Below are 15,438 nucleotides of genomic sequence, written 5' to 3'. Positions count from 1 at the left end.
TGTTTTCACTTTTTTGGGGGAGGTTCAGGTTTGTTTGGGGTTTTTCTTGTCTTTAGTTACAGGTACTGCAACCAGCTTCTACAGCCCTGTACGGGTTGGCCTGGTGTCGCACCTTTTTGTTCTGTTTGGCTGACTCACCAGGTCCACCTCTCTGTTTATTACTTTTCATAATTTTTTTGGGCACGGGAGAGTTTTTAAATTTCTTTAAAAACCTAAAAATTAAGAACCAACTAGAAATAAAAGACATTAAAATGCTATATTTTGACTCCTGTGTCCTTTTAAATATGTTGCCCTTTGGGTCGTAACAGCTGAAGCGATAGCATTACTGTACAACATGTAAACAAACAGTGCCGTGTGATGACGTCACTGGGCTGTGGCTCAGTTCAGTTGTGCAAGTGTAAGTGTGGGACATAGAACCCTACGCAATCGGTTCTAAAGTCCTAGTTTGAGTGCGCCTAAGAAGCAAGCCCCACTTAGAGCAACGATGCATGTTTTCCAGTGCCATAAACTTTTGGCTATGTTACATACTGTGGCTTTAAAGGACACATGCATTATCTGTTTACTGGCCTTCAAATGTGCTTATGTATGATTTCTACCTATGATGTCACAATCCTGGGAAAATAAAAATGAAATATTATAACAGAATTTAATAAATAACTCCAGGTAAACTATGATATTATTATTACATTATAACAATGTTAAAGAAACATACTTTTTTTTTAGGTTTTGTCTGCTATACAGTTATAATCTATGACATCCATGAATCCTCTTTTATATTTATACATGTCGACCCTTCGTATGGACCTAGTGATCTGTGATTTTGGTGTGGGCTAAAATTACTACACGACGCGTCCGAATCCTACGAATATCACCATTCAACAAAATAAAACTAAAGAATGAAAGTAAGAACAGAACGGTATGTACTGGTGGAGGTGAAAAGCGGTATGTTAAAGTTTTTGATACATTTTGGCTTATAAACTGTTATAAAATGTTAACTAAATTAGAAAATCCCACACATTTTTATTCATACCTTTAACGCCAATTTGTAGAAAATCTTGGCGGTCCGCGTGAACAGTGACGTCTCAATGTTAATGTCGCCCCCTGGCAGCAACAACCTGCAACAACACACAGAGTTTTAGAGACATTTTACATCAGCGTATATGCATTTAGTAAGTTATTATTATTGTTTGCTTTTGTTAATATGGTTTTAATTAATTATATTTGTCTTGACAATAGACTCACCCATTGATAGAGTTGAAGAGCTTCACGTACTCCTCCTCTGTTCGGTTTATTCTGTGAGGAAAAAGTGCAAAAGGCTCAGGGATATTTCCATAACAATAATTCCTAATGACTTCCAGCCAAGAGAAATGTGTGAGCTTTCAAACTACTTCAAACCCTGATCGAGAAGAAGATGAATTTTAGTGGACACAATGATTTGAAAGTTTCCAATTCAGAAGTTCTGCTCTTTAAATTTTAAATTTTCAGAAGGAAACTTATAAAAGACCTCAATTTATTCCTTTTTAACACAAGTATGACAATCTGAAGTTTCTTGTGAATGGAGAACTGGACCATTAAAGCTGCTTTGTGCAATGTTTCTGGAAGACTATCAAGTGATTGCTTCGCCTGTTTGACAAATAATCTGTGTTTCCAAATGTCGTCTTGTGATCAACCCTAAAGTCCAGTGGTGATGTAAGTGGGGCTAGTGCTGTCACAAACATTTCAAAAACTATACATACACGGATAAAACTCAACACTATGCACTGTTTTTGATGTTTTTAAATACATAAATACATAAACCTTTTACACAGCATTTACTGGAAATGAGTGTCTAGTATCAATACACATTTTAGTAGCTTCAATTTTTGAGTAAAAACTTCTACACTATGGCTTTAATTCTTTAGTAATTTGAATTTGAGGGTCATATATGTTAGACAGATGTGTAGAATGACAACAAAAAAACACTGGTATCATCCACTACTACAGTAATCTTTGCACAAAAGAGTAAAACTGCTAGAGCCAATAATTAGGGCCAATCCCATTTCTAATTTCTACCCATTCCCTTTACCTCTTGAAACTGAGCAACAAGGGGTAGGGGTTAGAAACAATCCCCTATGATTTGGGACACTCCGTTAATAACCACATGCATTATAAGTAGTCTCCACCCGCTTGCCACAAATCTAACATGTGGTCTACAAGTTGTGAACTTCTTTAGTCTCTGTGGTTATGGTAGCAGCCATCTTGCCGGTGATTCGCAAGGCATTCTGGGAAATTGCTCATACCCGTCTTCGTTTGGAGGGGTACATAGCTCTACCACTTTCTTCAATGACTCTGCCATAACAGTAACTGGGACAGCCCTACCCCTACACGCGAACACACAAGACGAAGGGTAGGGGAAAGTGGTATGGCCAAGGGGTGTAATGGGATTCAGCCTTAGTGTCTTAGTACTCGAAAACGGTCTAAGTCTTGAGACTGGCCTAGAAACCATTTTTTACAGTTTTGGTCTCGTCTCGGACTCAATCTTGTCTCAGGCTTGAAGGCGCTTTGACTCGGTCTCGTCTCGGTCTTGAAGGCGCTTTGACTCGGCCTCGCCTCGGACTTGAAGGCGCTTTGACTCGGCCTCGCCTCGGTCTTGAAGGCGCTTTGACTCGGTCTCGTCTAGGACTTGAAAGCGCTTTGACTCGGTCTCATCTCAGTCTTGAAGGCGCTTTGACTCGGCCTCGCCTCGGACTTGAAGGCACTTTGACTCTGTTTCGTCTCTGTCTTGAAGGCGCTTTGACTCTGTTTCGTCTCTGTCTTGAAGGCGCTTTGACTCTGTTTCGTCTCAGTCTTGAAGGCGCTTTGACTCGGCCTCGCCTCGGACTTGAAGGCACTTTGACTTGGTCTCGTCTCTGTCTTGAAGGCGCTTTGACTCGGTCTCGTCTCGGACTTGAAGGCACTTTGACTCGGTCTCGTCTCTGTCTTGAAGGCGCTTTGACTCGGTCTCGTCTTGGACTTGAAGGCGCATTGACTCGGTACTGTCTGTCTCAAGGTCTGACACTTCAAGAGTGATAAAATGGAGATGGATTTACAAAAACATTGATATATATGTGCCAGAATAACTGTAAAATCAAATAAATGTAGAAAATTGCAAAGATTGTCTCCATTTGGTCTCAATGGGCCATGGTCTTGGTCTTGTCTCGATCTCAGTCTTTAATAGTCCTGGTCTTGTCTTGGTCTTGTCCTGGTCTTGGGACCCTGTGGTCTCTGACTGGTCTCTATTAGTGCAGTCTTGTCTACAACGCTACTACTAATAATAAACCACCTACAAATATGTGACCTAGTTTTTGGAAATCACACCTCAATAAAACAAGATCATGTTCGTGATCGACCTGTTTTCAGTATCTTAGTCATGTAACCCAATTAGGTAAATCAGTTTTTCCACATTCCCAATGACGCACAAAATGACAACACCACATTCTGGAGCTCCCTATAACAACACATTTAATCACATGTCACAAAAACCTTTTCACGGAGTAGGTCAAGAGGTCTGATTCCTCCAAAGATGAGGAAGACAGCTTAGGAGTTGTCTGGATTGGTGTATCAAAAATGTAAAAATAAATAAATAAAATGCTTATTGCTCTGCCTGGAATGTTCCACAGTATGACATTAAACATCTCTACTTTGCATTTGTGGTTTTGTAGCTCAAAAACACCTAGAAATACAGACATTCTGGCTGTGAGCGAGATCTGACCTGTAACTTGGTCTGGTCTCCATGAAGATAGAAAGGTTTAATGCCATACTGTGAAACATTCCAGACAAAGTATTAACATCTTCACGGAGAAAAGTATTTGACACACCCGCCACTGGAAAAGTTACACAATGCACCTTTAACTTCTATAACAAATAACATGTTTAGATGTTCCATGTTACCGTTTATTGTTTTGAAAATGCTATATTCACCAAAAACAACATATTTATGTTTATATTAAGCTTTACTTTTGTTTTTGGCGCTCTCAGTCTTTACTTCTTTTGCTCACTTCCCCTTTCCCAGCATGGGAAATCACATAGTGTACAGTTTTGTATCATATTTTTGTATATTTTATGTATATTTATGGAGAACTGTCATGTGGAAGCATGGATGATGTAGGTTTGTGGGTGAAGCATTGGACGGGCTCGTACTGCTGACAATAAGGATGGTTTGACTAGAGTTAAATTACTGGGAAATGCACGGTTGATCTAAAACCACTTCAGTCTTGTTTTTGATGAAGCAACACTGTTACAACATGGTAGGAAAAAAATAAATAAATCAATACATTAAAATATCTGCATAATTCCCCCAATTATCTGAAATTTTACAAAAAAGGGGTTATTTATTTATTTATTTTTATTATTATATATATTGTTAGGAGAATATCTATGGGAAAAAATAATGAGAAAAAAAGTAGTTATTTGTTTATTTATTTATATTATTATATATATTTTAGGGGGGAATATCTATGGGAAAAATGAATCAGGAAAAAAAGGGTTATTAATTTATTTATTCATGTTATTATAATGTATTTTTACCTGATGGGGACCACCCTGGCTCCAGCGCTCTCTATGTATTTGACGTATGACGCTGCGATGTAGGAGGTGCCCTGTGGGGAGGGGTCATTTGGGAGGTTCTCTTGGGCCAAAATACCTGAAAAACAGAACAGATGGCATCACATGTCATTCTCAGAGAAAAACATCTGTCACGTAACACTGTTTTTGTCCAGCATGAACGCAGCAAAATGTGTCCTAGTGTTTGAAACCTGTATAAAGCAGCTAAATCAACTTTTCAGAGCTTTTAACCATGTTTTAGTTGTTTTCCCGTCTCATTTACCCTCTCAAAGTTGTATTTGTGGTCATACTAGCGAGCCTGGTTAATACTTGGATGGGAGACCACTGGGAGAATCAGGTGCCACAGTGGAGCGCCAGTGGGAAAATACTATCACTGTGTCCTTAAGCAAGGCACTTCAGCCACATTGCCCAGTATGAAAGTGCTGTCTGATGAGGTGGTGGTCGGAGGGGCTGATGGCAGATTGACAGCCTTGTTTCCAGTCTGCCTGTAAAAATGCTTTATAAAACTAATCCATCATTATTATTCATTATTTGGAGTGATTTGCGCGTGTTTGAGTCTTTAATGGCTTTTTGTCAAGGTGCAAATTTGCCAATCAACCCCTGTTTTCACCACCACTTGTACACGCCCACTGCTCTGTCCTTACATCATTCTTGAATTTTATTTTCTTAATCTGTGATACATGTAGTATTCAGTAGTCATTTTGGTACAAATGAAAAAAATCCATGGCTTGCTAGTGTGATGTACAGCGCTCCATCGGAGGTGCTGACAGATTTGTGGCTTTTTGTTGTGATGACTTTAGGTTTGAGCTTCACTGGGACCAAGCAGAACACGGAAGTCAGATAACTGTTTCTTTAGAACACAGGTGTCAAACATAAGGCCCGGGGGCCAGATCCGGCCCTCCAAGACCTTTAATCTGGCCCTCGGGGGATTTTCTACTAAAATATTTTAATTATATTTTCTATTAAAATATTGGTAATTTTCTGTGGTGTTTATCACAGCAGCATCTCCAGTGTCTCTGTACGTGGCCCCTCCCACCAGAGCAGCACAAATGAAGACTTGTCTCTTTCCAAATGCTCTTAAAGGACGATCGTTTTGACTGTTGACCGTGACACCCTCATCAGAAAAATGTCCAACATGAGAAAAGTGGAGCCGAGTGCAGAATTTTACAAGAAAAATGAACTTATTCCTATTTACATACAAGTTCAAGTTAAAACATTAAGAAAAATGTAATTTCAACACAAAGTTTCAGGTTCATAATATTATAATATTTTGTAAAAGAAAGAGTTCATCAATTAAAAAAGATTTCTGTAATAGATTTGTGTTTCTCTGCACAAATATTTGAACTTATTGTTATTTTTGGGGTTTATATGACATGAGTTTTCTGATCCGGCCCCTTTGGGATCAAAGTAGGTTGGATACGGCCCCCGGACCAAAATGAGTTTGACACCCCTGCTTTAGAATATTGCGTATTATAATCCACGGATGTCACAGATTATAACTACAGTATACAGCAGACACAAGTAGTAGTGAATGCAGTGTTGTGGAAAAAATGATGTATCTCTTAATAATATAATAATAATAATAATAATAATAATAATAATAATAATAATAATAATAATAATAATAATAATAATAAATAATTCATTCATTTGTGAAGTCCAGTGAGTTTTTGGAATACAGACAAAGGTTTATTCTTACAGCAGATATGGACAGGAGTTAGGCCTGCCCTGGCCACAGACCAACAGCCTCTCTTAACCAGCAGTATGTCCCTACTCCATTTTTCCCGAGTCTCTGCCCAAGTACCTTCCCCTGAGTATTTATACAGAAATACACGTTACATACATATCAAAGCAGAGTGTCACGTGTCTCACAGGCTGGTGCTAATCAACTTAAGATACATTTGAGGACATGTAAGACAATAAAGAGTTTCCTCCATAAATGCAAAAGGGAATCAGATGTGTGTGACTGCAAACCTTTGTTCAAACTGTTTCTCTTCCCAACGGAATTGAAAAATAGTGAAAGGCAAAGGAGATGGGCAGATTAGGCAGACTGCCTAAATCATCCCGAGTTTGCAGCGAACATTTTGTATGTGGAGTGCCATCAAAGTGGGATCCCGTTTATTAAGCGAGAGATATAGAAGATAAACAGGCCGAGCGAGCACTTTCTTGTTCTTGTGGCTTTACAGCAACATTCGTTTGCAGTGTTTGCGGAAGTTGTTTCTTGGTGAACAGCTGGTGCCTTTTGCTTTGGTTACTTTTTAAATTCGTAACAAAGGCTGAGTGGATCGTGATTTTGTTTTGTTGGCGCTCCACATACAAAATGTTCGCTACAAACTCGGAATAATTTAGGCCGTCAAAGGCTACCTTTTTCATCGTTCCCATGGATCAATCCTGCCCATCGCCTTTCACTATTTTTCAATTCCACTGGGAAGGGAAACAGTTTGAACGGAGGTTTGCAGTCACACACATCTGATTCCCTTTTGCATTTATGGAGTTCACAAACAAATTTATTGAGCAGTTTTCTACTGTCAGGACATCCAACAACCACACAATTACAATGTTCAAATCCCAAAACTAAAATATGACAATATCAGAACCAGAAACAAAAGCGATATGGTTCAAAAGGCTTGTAAAAGATCGGCTTTGTCAATAGACGCATCCCACCGGGAAAACAAACATGGTGGTTTAATGCTCACTTTTTCGGAAAATCCTTCCCAGTATGGATTGCGCAATGACCGGAAGTCCAAGATTCTTGATGAGTCTATTCTTAGCAACCATAATGTTAAGATTGGCCAAAACATCAAAATTACACAATAGTTATGATTTAACTGATAAAATAAAAGATTTTTTGTTGAATTAAGGTGTAAGCCTTGAGAAAAATTTGTCTCTCATGAGTAACTGTTGCTGGATTTTTGATGGAATTTTAGGTGTTTGTTCCATTATGTTCTGTTCCAGTACTGAGCGCTACTTCCTGTATTTTTGTACTTTTACATTCAACTTTTTTCCCACAAACTGCCACTTAACTGATGTAAAACTATGACAAATATTCACCACAGGTACTATCCCTCTAAACCAAGTCATAATTAAAAAAACATCAAATCCTTCTAATTTTTTTACTTCAATTTTTTTTACGCTTGAACGGTTGTGAGATTAAACCCATATTTTACAGTTAAATTCACATACGATTTCCAAAAAGTGTTTTGTGTTTCAAAACTTGCCAACCACCAAAGAACCGCACAATAGAAGAAGCTGCAAAACCAAACCAAAGACATGACTGTTAAAAAATTCTATATCCTCTTTATGGTACAAGAAATGGCATGATCAGATCATTGTAACAGATCAACCATTTGCAACAAGGAGTAAATGAAATAATAATATTGGTTAGAATTCAGGAATCATCTGTATAATTACTATTAAAGGCCCTGTTTTGTTTTGTTTTACTTTTTTGAAACGGTTTGAACTTTTTAAAGGCCCGTATTACGCAGTTTGTGATCTATATGTCTCCTAATCACAAACAGATCTGGAGTTGTGTTTTGTTTGACTGAGTTCTTCTCTCAAACAGAAAAACATTTGGATCATTTCAGCCCTGGAATTTCCAATCTCTAGTGGTAAAAGTAAGGTGAAAAGTAGCTGCTAACACCTTCATGACATCACAAGGTGGAAAAGAGTCTTCTGTACACAATTTACATAAAGACAATGGATTGTCTTCTGGAGTAAGTCTCAAAACCATAAGTCTGGGAGATCTGTGTTCTAGTGGGACCTGGATTTGACAATTTTTGAGTCAGAAGTTTTGCTCTTTTATATATTTTTTTTAATCAGGAATCCTAAAACTGGGTTCCTTGCTACTTTGTAAAAGTAAAATCTTAATTGTACTTTTAAAGGTACACTATGTAACTTTGTGGATGGGTGTCACCTGCTTGCTTATGTCATTGCTGTGCCTGGAATTTTTCACAGTGAAATTAAACAGCTCTACTTTAAATTTATTAATTTACATTTATTTCTATAGCTCTAAAATGCCCAGAAAAACAGATATTCTGACTGTGAGCGGGGTTGTCTCTCCACAGATCTGACCTGTAACTTTGTCTGGTTTGGTCTCCATGACTACAGGAAGGTTTAATACCATACTGTGAAATTTTCAGAGCAAACAAAGCAACAACATCTCCATGGAGCAAACTATTTGACAAACTATTTCCCAGAAAAGCTACTTTTAAGTCAAGGGTGTCCAAACTTTTTTCATCAAGGGCCACAAATCTACAGTAAACACAGACGAAGCAGAGGGCCGATCGAGGGCTGTAGACTGGTGCTCAAAACAGTGAATAACTGAAATATGTGCATGTTTAATACGTTAGAATGATAAGATCCTTAAAACCACACATTAAATATTCAATATTAGCTTTATCAAGGTAGATTTTTCTGCAGTACTTGCAGTAAAAAGTTAATTTTTAATTGATGCAAGGTAATCTGAGCCAATTCACCTGGAAGTCTGAGGGCCACATTTGACCCACAGGCCATAGTTTGGACATGCCTGCTTTAAGTTTTAAGAGATCACATTAAAGTCCAACAGATTTTTTATTTTATTTATTTTTTAATACTTTTAATACTCGATGTCAACAAAAAATACACCTGGACTAGTGTTTCACTCCAGTTCATGCACCTTCTACTGGCAACAATGACTTTCAAAGAACATAATTAAAATAATTTACATATTACCCAGCAGCCATTGCATTGAGTACACACCCTAAAAACCATGACTGCGTGAGGGGTGACTGTTTCTGGGGTCTTCATTGGACTCAAACTAGCAGTAGAAGTTTTGCTCTTTCATAATTTTCCAGCAGGAGATCTATAATAGAACTCCCCCTACTACATGTAAATATCAGTGTTTACGTTTATGTATACTGGAATACTCCAGTTCTGCTCTGAAGTAGTAGTAGTTATCATGTTAACTTTATTTTTTATAGTCTAAACCAGGGATCTCCAACCTTTTGCATCCAGTGAGCTACTTTTACAAAATGAAAATGTCGAAGAGCTACTCATTTTGACAGTCTCAAGAAATTGAGTCAATATACGAGGGCAAGCCTTAGGTGTTCTACAGTTAGATGCATATAAAACGTTAAGCCATTATCGATTTATAAAGGTAATTCTAATCAAATTTGGGTTATTTTGTACAATATGTATAATTTAGAAATCCTTTGGTGAGCTACTTGGAAGGGGGTGGAGGGCTACTGGTAGCACTCGAGCTACAGGTTGGAGACGCCTGGGCTAAACTCTAAAACACATGGAAAGATCTTTTTATAATAAAGACTAAATCAAAATGTCATAAAGAGAATTAACCATTTCAGATTTTTATACATAGAACACTTAATTAGTAAATATTGTTGATTAAACCTCAAAAGCCATATTCCAGTATTTATTTAGCTGATAGTGGATTTAAAAAGTCTAAATGTACAATAGAAGTAATAATTTGACTAGCTGTGGCTCAAATAATATATACTTCATCCATCTGTGCAGCAACTCAACTATGTCATATATAACCTTTACTGAAGATCATTTGTTACATCATATTTTGAATTTTTTTTATGTACAGATTTTAAAATGTAATAATAATAATAATAATAATAATAATAATAATAATAATAATAATAATAATAATAATAAATTAATCATATACAATTTAAATATTATGCCACCAAATTCAACAGTCTAAATTTAGAGTGTAAAATTATTAGTGAAAACATTTGCTGCAAAGATTCAAGATGCCAAGCCTTAAGATTGTGGCCATACTGGTTTGTCAAAGACTGATCCCATCAGCTCTCAAAAGCAAAGCAGGGCCGTTCCTGGTTAATCCTTGGATGGGAGACTGCTGGGAAAATCAGGGGCCACAGTGGGGCACCAGTTGCAAAAATTGTCATTGTGTCCTTAGGCAAAACACTTCACCCACATTTTCTAGTATGAAAGTGGTGTGTGTGTGAGTGATGGTGGGGGTCGGAGAGGCCGATAGGTGCAGATTGGCAGCATTGCTTCTGTCAGTCTGTCCCAGGGCAGCTGTGGCTACAGTAGTAGTAGTAGTGAATGAATAATGATCTGTAAAGTGTCTCTGAGTGTCCAGAAAAGCTCTAGATAAAACTGATGGTAAAACTGATGCATTATTATTATAGTAGTAGTAGTAGTAGTAGTAGTAGTAGTAATAGTACCAGTAGTAGTAGTAGCAGTAGTAATAATAGTAGTAGTAATAGTAGTAGTAATAGTAGCAGTAGTAGTAATAGTAGTAGTAGTAGTAGTAGTAATACAGTAGCAGTATTAGTAGTAGTAGTAGTAGTAGTAGTAGTAATAGTAGTAGTAATAGTAGCAGCAGCAGTAGTAGTAGTAGTAGTAGTATTAGTAGTAGTAGTAATAGTAGTATTAGTAGAAGCAGTAGGAATAGTAGTAGTAGTAGTAGTAGTAGTAGTAGTAGCAGCAGTAGTAGTAGTAGTATTAGTAGTAGTAGTAATAGTAGTAGTAGTAGTAGTAGCAGTAGTAGTAGTAGTATTGGTAGTAGTAATAGCAACAGCAGCAGCAGTAGTAGTAGTAGTAGTAGTAGTAGTAGTAGTAGTATTAGTAATAGTAGTAGTAGTAGTAGTAGTAGTAGTAGCAGCAGTAGTAGTAGTATTAGTAGTATTAGTAATAGTAGTAGTAGTAGTAGTAGCAGTAGTAGTAGTAGTATTAGTAGTATTAGTAATAGTAGTAGTAGTAGTAGTAGCAGTAGTAGTAGTAGTATTGGTAGGAGTAATAGCAGCAGCAGTAGTAGTAGTAGTAGTAGTAGTAGTAGTAGTAGTAGTAGTAGCAGCAGTAGTAGTAGTATTAGTAGTATTAGTAATAGTAGTAGTAGTAGTAGCAGTAGTAGTAGTAGTATTGGTAGGAGTAATAGCAGCAGCAGCAGCAGCAGCAGTAGTAGTAGTAGTAGTAGTAGTAGTAGTAGTAGTAGTAGTAGTAGTGGTAGAAGTAGTAGTAGTAGTGGTAGTAGTTGTAGCAGTATTAAGCAGTCAGTCCTACGTGAGTCAATGCTTCAGGGAACTGATCATGTCATGTGGTAAAAACAAAAAATAACATGCTCCACTGTGTTTTTAAACTGCACACACCTTCACTAGAATCATTTAATTTCAGCACTGGAATTGCCGATCTCTGAACTAAGGGTAAAAGGAGCTATTAACTTGAAAACTATACCGCTTCATGACATCACAAGGTGGAACAGAGCATTTCAAGCTTTAGAAATGAAGACAGACTAATAACAAAGGATGACTCAAACACGTGAATGAAACAAAACACAACTCCAGGTTTGTTTTTGGTGAGGTAACAACATTATGACGTGACTAAAGCTCAGAAGGGTCAAGTGTGCATAATATAGGACCTTTAAGCAATGGAAACACTTCCTATAAAATAAATGCCATACTGTGGAACCTTCCAGGCCACTGAATAAACATTTCCATGGAGATAAGCAGATCCCCCACCAGAAAAAGTTACACAGTGCACCTTTACGTAGGTTTCAGTCATAAACTAAAGAAATAAGATCGATTTAAACGGAAAAAATGCCTATGGGTTTTGGAAAACTGAATTAATAAAAATAATAATAAGTAAACACAAAAATATACTATAGGCTAATGGCTCACAATCATAATACATGCTAAATAATAAAACAGAATAGTTAAATGTTAAATGCACGTGAAGCTTGGAGGTTAAACGTAAAAAAAAAAAATAAAATAAAAATCCCTGTAAACTCACGCTATGTTTATGAAATATTTCACAAAAAAATGTTGCATGATCTCTGGAACATTCTCAAGAATTACATAATGATCCCTCCGCGCGTGCCCCCCTACCACCAGCCCCCTCTTCCCCGTCGTGCCCCCGTGCAGCGGGACATGAGTGCGCCTATCCCGGGTGCACCTTACCGATGACGGGGCGGTAGTTGAGTGCCCGGCTCTGCACCGCCTCGCTCCCCGGAGGACCGCAGCAGAGCCCGGCCGCCAGCAGCAGCGCGATCACCGGTCGAAACATCCACGCACCGCGGAGAGGAGTCGAGTCCAGGGACGGTGGCGTGAGGACGGAGGATGGAGCGCGGGGGGAGCGGAGGAGAAGAGGAGAGAGGAGAGGAAGGACCGAGCCCCGGGGTTTCTGTACGCGCCGCGGGGAAGGACTGGTACGCACGGCCGCTGCAGGTGAAGTGTCTGGAGCGGAGCGGAGGAGCGCGCCTGGGTTTTGCTGTGTGTGTGTGTGTGTGTGTGTGGGGGGGGGGGTTGCCAGATCTCACGAGAAAAGCAAGCAGTCGGGCATATGTATGAGTGGATGCCCAAAACAAGAGACCATGTAGTTCAGTCCAAACTAATCAAAATGATGAATGAATCAATCAAATGGGCCTATTTAAAGAAAAAATATAAACTGTAAACAACAGTGACAAATAGCCTATCAGCATTGAGCAACTGAACTCACAACTCCAAAAGAAATAGGCTGGAGGTGATATAGTAATCACTAGAAAAATGAAAGTATCAGAATTGTTGTTTTCAGGCTATGCAAAATTAAAATACATGTGTCTATAATTAGGCTTTGAACTAGTTTTTTACAAAGATACCAAACATGGGTGTAACATTATGGTCTGTTTTGTCCCTTTTGTTTTAATTTTAAGGTCCATTTACATTTTGTGCATTATGGAGCCCAACACTGACCGTATGCCATAGACATTCTGAAAAAAAGGGGGGAAAAAAAAAAAAAGCTGTGAGGTAACTCATCACAAGACCTATTAGAATTTTTCTGGAAAAAAATTATGGAAATTTTACTTCCAGAAGTGGAGCGGGCGGTCACCATTGAGCTCCACATGCCTGGATATTATGTGTGTTTAAGATGTTGAAATAATCTTCCAATTGTTGGCTTTACCGCCTTTACCCGCCTTTAGCCTCCTGGCTCATCTATGAACATACACTGTAAAATGTTTTCAGGTTTTTAAAAACATTCACATGTGAAACTTCACTATAAATGAGAAGTATGTCACTTCAAAAGTACAAACTGTGAAATTATACTGGTTATTATTATATTGCCTAACTTTACATACTGTTCATTTCCTTAAGCCTTCACAGTATGGTTTGGGTCAAATTTGACCTGGACCAAGAAGTCCCTCATAGTAAGTGTCTATTCCAAATTTTGAACAACAGATCTATTTATTTGTTCACAAGTGAGGGGAGGATGGAGCGTGAGATTGACAGGCAGATCTCTGCAGCGTCGGCAGTGATGCGGTTGCTGATCGGACCGTTGTGATGAAGAGGGAGCTGAGCCAAAAAGCAAAGCTCTCGATTTACTGGTCAATCTATGTTTCTCCCCTCACCTATGGTCATGAGCTCTGGGTAATGACCAAAAGAAGAAGATCGCGGATACAAGCGTTCTAAATGAGTTTCCTCCGCAGGGTGGCTGGGCGCTCCCTTAGAGACAGGGTGAGGAGCTCAGTCACATGCTCCTCCGTGTCGAGAGGAGCCAGTTGAGGTGGCTCGGGCATCTGTTCCGGATGCCTCCTGGGCGCTCTCCTAGAGAGGTGTTCCCTGGCCTGGGAACGCTGGAGGAAGTGTGTGTGGAGAGGGAAGTTTGGGAGGCCCTGCTGCCCCCATGACCCGGCCCCGGATCAGCGGAAAGAAAATGGAATGGGGAAAAAAAAAGATCTATTTAGAATGATTAAATAGACTGTCCCACACATTAATAAATATATGTAATATATAAAGACAATGTTTCAGAAAGCAGGAGGAAGCATTTTTTTTTTTACTTGTTTTTGGAGAAAAACATCTACTATCACACAGTATCATGTACATAATACATAAAAACATGAAAGCCATTATGATTTATATATATTTTATTGCATTTGAAAATGACATGAATATTCTCAAAATCTTTGAATTTATAATATATCCATTTATCCACTGCAGCCATTATGCTTATTTCAAAGCAGTGGGAGGAAACTTTGCATGTGTGGAACTTGCATATGTGTGTCCCACATTTGCAGGGAAGAAGTTGCATCTCCTTCTCTTCTGTGCCCTTGTGTTGGTTTCTGGTGTGACTTCTTGATCAGGGCCAGGCTCAGATCACTGCACTGCCTTCACAGATGCTGCTGAAACTGCTGTGTGGGGAAGCTGGTGTCATCTTTGCATACATTGAGTCACAAGGGCCTTTCCAAGCTCCTCCAAAAATAACCTCCTCCAGTTCCTCCTGCTTGCCCTCCAGGTTGGGTTCAGCTCCCTCCATATGACAAAGGCATTGTAGGTTAATATGTCAGTGTCACTGTGGACTATCAGGAGAGGCCTGCGGGAGGTTCTGCTCTTCCAGATGTATGTGCCTGTTACTTTGTCAAGGTTGTACACTCCTCCTTTGCTGGCATTGTTGTCAAGGATGATGGCTGATGATGATGATGATGATGATGATGATGGAGTTCCTGAGAGTTCACCTTCGCAACTACATGTAATGTGCTCGTAAGGATGACATTCTTGTTCTTCTTTTAAATGTATGAGACAACTGTGGTGTCCTGAATGAACGCAAAGTTAGTCTCTCCCCCTGGATTGACTTGTGTTCCTTATGTGCACCATAAACAGGATGATCACTCCTTCTTACTGTGAGCTGGCTCGCCTCTCCACAGATCTGACCTGTACCCTGAACTGGTGGTGACACCTGTCTGTCTCCATGGAGATAGACATGTTTAATGTGGAACATTTAGGACAAAACAAAACAACTGTGTAGAGTGTTGTCTCCATGGAGACGTTGTCATTGCAGACTCTCCACCAGACATGTTTCATAGTGCAGCTTTAAGTCACGTGGGCTCGAGACATGAACAATAAAGACTTTTTGAGGAAAAGT

The 15,438-nt window shown here is 38.9% G+C and overlaps 1 protein-coding gene across 1 annotated transcript in view; it reads right to left on the bottom strand.

Moving 5' to 3' along the window:
• zgc:171566 overlaps positions 1–12,761 on the bottom strand; it is a 33,414-nt gene extending 20,653 nt beyond the window's left edge. The window contains exons 1-4 of the mRNA XM_020920770.2: positions 12,504–12,761; positions 4,546–4,660; positions 1,243–1,293; positions 1,031–1,115 (exon numbers count right to left, since the gene is read on the bottom strand). Coding sequence (XP_020776429.1) covers positions 1,031–1,115; positions 1,243–1,293; positions 4,546–4,660; positions 12,504–12,609 — 357 coding nt within the window. The 5' untranslated portion in view covers positions 12,610–12,761. The remainder of the gene's footprint in view (positions 1–1,030; positions 1,116–1,242; positions 1,294–4,545; positions 4,661–12,503) is intronic.
• Positions 12,762–15,438: the final 2,677 nt, after the last annotated feature.

The sequence above is a fragment of the Boleophthalmus pectinirostris genome, unplaced genomic scaffold (genome assembly GCF_026225935.1).
Source record: "Boleophthalmus pectinirostris isolate CB_2022bp ecotype Guang Dong unplaced genomic scaffold, ASM2622593v1 HiC_scaffold_3, whole genome shotgun sequence".
Taxonomy (NCBI): Eukaryota; Metazoa; Chordata; class Actinopteri; order Gobiiformes; family Gobiidae; genus Boleophthalmus; species Boleophthalmus pectinirostris.
This window is presented reverse-complemented; position numbering and strand designations above follow the sequence as displayed.